Genomic DNA, 4,472 nt, shown 5'->3' on the forward strand with positions numbered 1-4,472 from the left:
GAATATATGTGACAGTTGTGTAGCTTGGCTTTCTTGTAGGACCCCTAACAGTGGGAGCAGGGGCTGTCTCTGACCCTTACTGACTTTGGGACCCTTACCCCTCACACTGGGTTGTCCAGCACCGTGGGGGGAGGTGCCTAGTCCTACTCCAATTTTTTGTGCCATATTTGGTTGATATCTATGGGAGGAAGGCCTGCCCTTTTCTGAACAGAAATGGATGAGGAATTGATGGGGGGAGGGACTGATAAGAGAGGAAAGAGGAGAAACTGTGGCTGGGAGGTAAAAAATAAAAATCTCATATATATGAAAAAAAGCATAGACATATGGCAACAAGGATGAGGGAAATCTCACGGTCCCCACCACTAGATGAAGAGCTACAAGGCAATTAACGGCTGCTGAGAGCAGAAAAACTCCTCTTCTCAAGAGGCAAGCCCCCCCAGTAGGCTATCTAGTTCTAAATGCATACACACACAAGCAACAAAAGCTGGACTCTGCAGATTAGGGAGGGGGGTGCACATGTGTGTGTACAGTAACTGAAGGGCCGTGAATTTGAGAAGGCATGGGGGTGACGAGGGAGGATGGAAGACAGAGCTGGAAAGAGGAACATAGTACGCACATGGGAAAGTCTCCAAAAACTTGAAGTTATAAAATACATAAACAAAAACATTTCAAGTAAGTATTGTATCACGATGCCACAAAAACTCCATCACTCTTGACTGCTTTGAAACCACCTGTGGGCATAAAGACAAGCGGACGCATTTAACTGAAAGATAACGCCAATGTGCCCGAAGAGCCAGCCGTTCCCCGAGCTCTGTTCTCTAACCGCTCAGGGCACTAGCCAGCTACAGGATTACGGCTAATCCGCTGCCGGCGAGCCCATCAGCACACACTGCTTCTTCTCATGCTTCTTTCCTATTTAAGGAAAAAAAAAAATCACCAATTAGGATACTAGCATCCTCTGGAATTTCCAGAAGCTTCCACTTTATTCTGAAACAAAAATGAAACATGTGATTGTTGGTCTATCGAAAGCATCTCCCACTCTTCAGGGTAACATTAACGTGAGGCAGATAGCTGTCGGAGGGATATTACTGTCTACTCACCCCTCATGAATGAATGCCAACCCACTGTAGTAATGGTTTTTATTCCATATGGAAAAGTACAGTAGTTGTGCAGAAACGAAACTACATAACAAAAGGAAAGACGTTCACAAATATTAAAGAAAACAATAAATAGCCAGAGTAATTAGAGCAGAACTCAGAGGAAGCTCGTACAAACGGCCTAGCTCTTTGTACACAGCACGCTACGCACACAGGAACAAATGCCAAATGACACCGCAAGGTCCCTTACTTGTACAAAATCTTAGTGATGCTCACAGGAAAACATCAGGGCTACTCATTTTTAAAACATTCTGCAAATATAGAACTTCCTTCTCCCCAGTTCTAGAAAATACATTTCACATCTCAATGTATAAAATACTTCCCCTACCTCTCTCAAACCAGCATTTGGACATCCTCCAGTAACACCATTTTCATATAAAAATACCTTAAAACAAGGCTCATCCCTGTACCTGTCTTTACAGATGAACACTACACCAGCGTGGACGTTAGCACCTCCAAGGTGCTCAGACGATGAGTTAAAGTGCCGTTACAGGTATACGGTTAACATGCCATGAGATCGCGTCGTCCAGTGCGACCCCCAGCATGGAGGAAGCTCACAGAGAACATGCAGATAGATGGCGGGGTTTTGCTGTTTGTCTGTAGATTAACTTCTTTTGAGTCATATTTACAAGTCAGGATAAAACTGGGCTAGCTATTTATATATACAACATGTGACCACGAGATAATAAACTGAGTAATGAAAGCAAAACAGCCAGACCTCAAGGATCCTGTTTAAACACTGTCCTCAGAGGACACCAGAGGCTCGATGCAGGGACGCTCGTCACTGTCCAGACGAGAACCAGCTAGAGCTGGTTTGTAGGCACTACCAAGAGAGCTTGCCTTCGTACTTTTGCACAAAGTATCCGACCCGCTCACCGAAGTTCTAGACAGCCTTTTCCCTTCTATCGGTGACACCGTGCGGCGTGAGCATAGTTCCTAAAAGGGGGCTACAAAAATACTCTGCAAAAAGACCGCAACATGGAAATACGCATTTGATCCCTTCTGAGTAACAAAATGACGGGAACGACACCTGGGTGTGCTCATATTTCCCGGACAGACAAACCCCTGCTGTTTACAGTCACCATTCTATCCAGCCAGAAGCCACACGGGTTGCAGTTTTTATACGTACGTAAGCACTGGGGTGACTAAGGGGCCTGGAACTTAAACATTCCCCAGTCTTCTCCAGGATACACTTCCAGATAGTACATCAGGAATTACAATCTTTTACCAATGGATTTTTTTTCTTCTTCTCTAAGTAGATGTGCTTTTATGCATAGCAAACCAAATCATCTCCTAAGAGAACAGCATTAGTTGATGTCTTCTTGGCAGCCTTTAAATTTGACAGGTAGAAGCTGACTGTAGTTTTCAATTCTGTTTAGTATTGTATTTGCAGGTGATTTCTAGCTACTTGCTATAGTTTTATTCTACATTTTTTAATATGTCAATGGCATCAGATCCACCCAAGAGGTGGAAAATATGGCTAAAATGTAATTTTTATTATGAAAAAAAAAAGACATTATTTGCTACCACGAGCCAACAGACTGCACTCCGAATACTACACAGAGGTTGCTTAAGGCTCACACATTTGATTCTATGAATGATCGCTTTGGTTTCGCAGAAGTGAGGTGGCTCCTGTGGGCTTCCGTACTGACATGGGGCGGCGGCGGAGGCTGCTTCGAGATGTTTTCCTGATATAGATAAGGGACACCCTTAGTTTTTCTGCTGTCTTGACAGAGGGCTGGAATTTGGCACTTGCTCTCCTCCAGCTCCTTCACCTGTGCCCCGTTGTGGACGCTTGTGCTCAGCGGGGAAACCGAACAGGGTTTGGCTTGGCTACAATACCCGCCTGGCTTGAGAGCGGGCTTCTCGGAGCTAGACTGCAGGCCAGCTGCAGTGGCTGTGTTTGTCAGTAGCCCCTCTGGCACCTGGGAGTGCCAGGAGCGACTGGGAGGATTGCTCTGCTGATGAAACCTGGCAGTCTTGTCCATGATGCCCATGAACGGGGTATTGCGGGGCCTGTGTTCAGTGGTGCCGCCCTGCGCCTGGCTGGTACCTTTGTCTTTGATTCGCGAGTCTGGTCCTTGGACCTTGAACCCGTCTGAGAAACTACTGCTGGAGGTCAAACTACTGGTTGAACTTGAAATCTTTATGCTGCTGGATGGGGAGCCAGAAGAGCCCGAGCTAGTGAGGGAAGCCGGGTGCCGCGCATCGCTGCCACTCATTGGCCCGCCCTGGCTTGGAGGAGCCACGTCCACGGTCATGGAGGCGTGAGCCAGGAGCCGCTCGGCGGCTTTGACTTTGCTTGGTAGAGGATAAGCGGCGCCGCTCTCGCTGCGCTGCAGCTGGAGATTCTGGCTGGGGCCCAGTCGATCCCCAAAGTGGCCACACCCAGTTCCTGCAGGGAAGGGACTTGGTCCCTCTAAATGCTGGTTTCTGCTGGCGGCAGGGGCTACAGATATTCTACCAGGCATCGGACTTGGAGGAGGGTTCTGGGAAGACGCCTGTCGTTTTGCGCTACTGTTTCTCATGCTAGACTGCCCAGAACCCAGATGTTGGTTGGTCTTCACTATCTGTGCCTGTTTGGTAGGCTGCATAACCAAGCCTGGCTGGGCTACAGTCTCTCTCAGGGACTTGCTGGTTCCTGCCCGGCTCTGTGGTGACACTGGCCTGCCTTTGGACTGTAATCCCTCTTGAAGGTTTCGGATATATGGGGAAGGGACAGATGACGCGGGCTGGGATCTGGGAGTTGGGGAAATGGATTCTTCCGGTGACGAGGATTCTTCCTCTTCCGCCTCCTCGATGGGGAAGGGGTCCTTTAAACTAGAGGCTGGTGCGTCACCTTCATTGTCCGAGTCATTGGAGGGGGCTGGCAGGGGACCCTGCTGTTTTTGCTGCTGGTTCCTCTGGAGCTGCTTGCACTCCTCTTCCACCCGGGCCAAAAGCCTCTTGATCTCCTGGTTGGTGGGACAGAGTTTCACAGCCTCCTGCAAGTCAGCCAGAGCTGCCAGGAACTGTCTTTACATGAAAGCAAAAGACGTGATTAGAAGCCACATAGAGCATGCTCTGAATGTAACCTAGCTGTCCTCGAGGGGGGAAGAGTGAGGTTCAAGCACTTTGCTGAGGTGCTTAGGTCCTGGTTAGCCCAGAGTTGCCAGGCCGAGTATGGTGCAGCATGGCACTGTGACTCAGTGACCCTGGTCTATCCATCAGGGCACTGTGACTCAGTGACCCTGGTCTATCCATCAGGGCACTGTGACTCAGTGACCCTGGTCTATCCATCAGGGCACTGTGACTCAGTGACCCTGGTCTATCCAT

General features: G+C 48.7%; 1 protein-coding gene across 1 annotated transcript in view; it reads right to left on the minus strand.

Annotated features, from left to right (window-relative positions):
* Positions 1–1,125: 1,125 nt before the first annotated feature.
* Tanc1 (tetratricopeptide repeat, ankyrin repeat and coiled-coil containing 1) overlaps positions 1,126–4,472 on the minus strand; it is a 227,565-nt gene continuing 224,218 nt past the window's right edge. The window contains exon 24 of the mRNA XM_050121991.1: positions 1,126–4,172. Within this exon, the coding sequence (XP_049977948.1) occupies positions 2,735–4,172 (1,438 nt within the window). The 3' untranslated portion in view covers positions 1,126–2,734. The remainder of the gene's footprint in view (positions 4,173–4,472) is intronic.

The sequence above is a fragment of the Alexandromys fortis genome, unplaced genomic scaffold (assembly GCF_014885135.2).
Source record: "Alexandromys fortis isolate MF-2015 unplaced genomic scaffold, M_Fortis_MF-2015_v1.1 scaffold_8_9099976_23576923, whole genome shotgun sequence".
In the NCBI taxonomy this organism is placed as follows: Eukaryota; Metazoa; Chordata; class Mammalia; order Rodentia; family Cricetidae; genus Alexandromys; species Alexandromys fortis.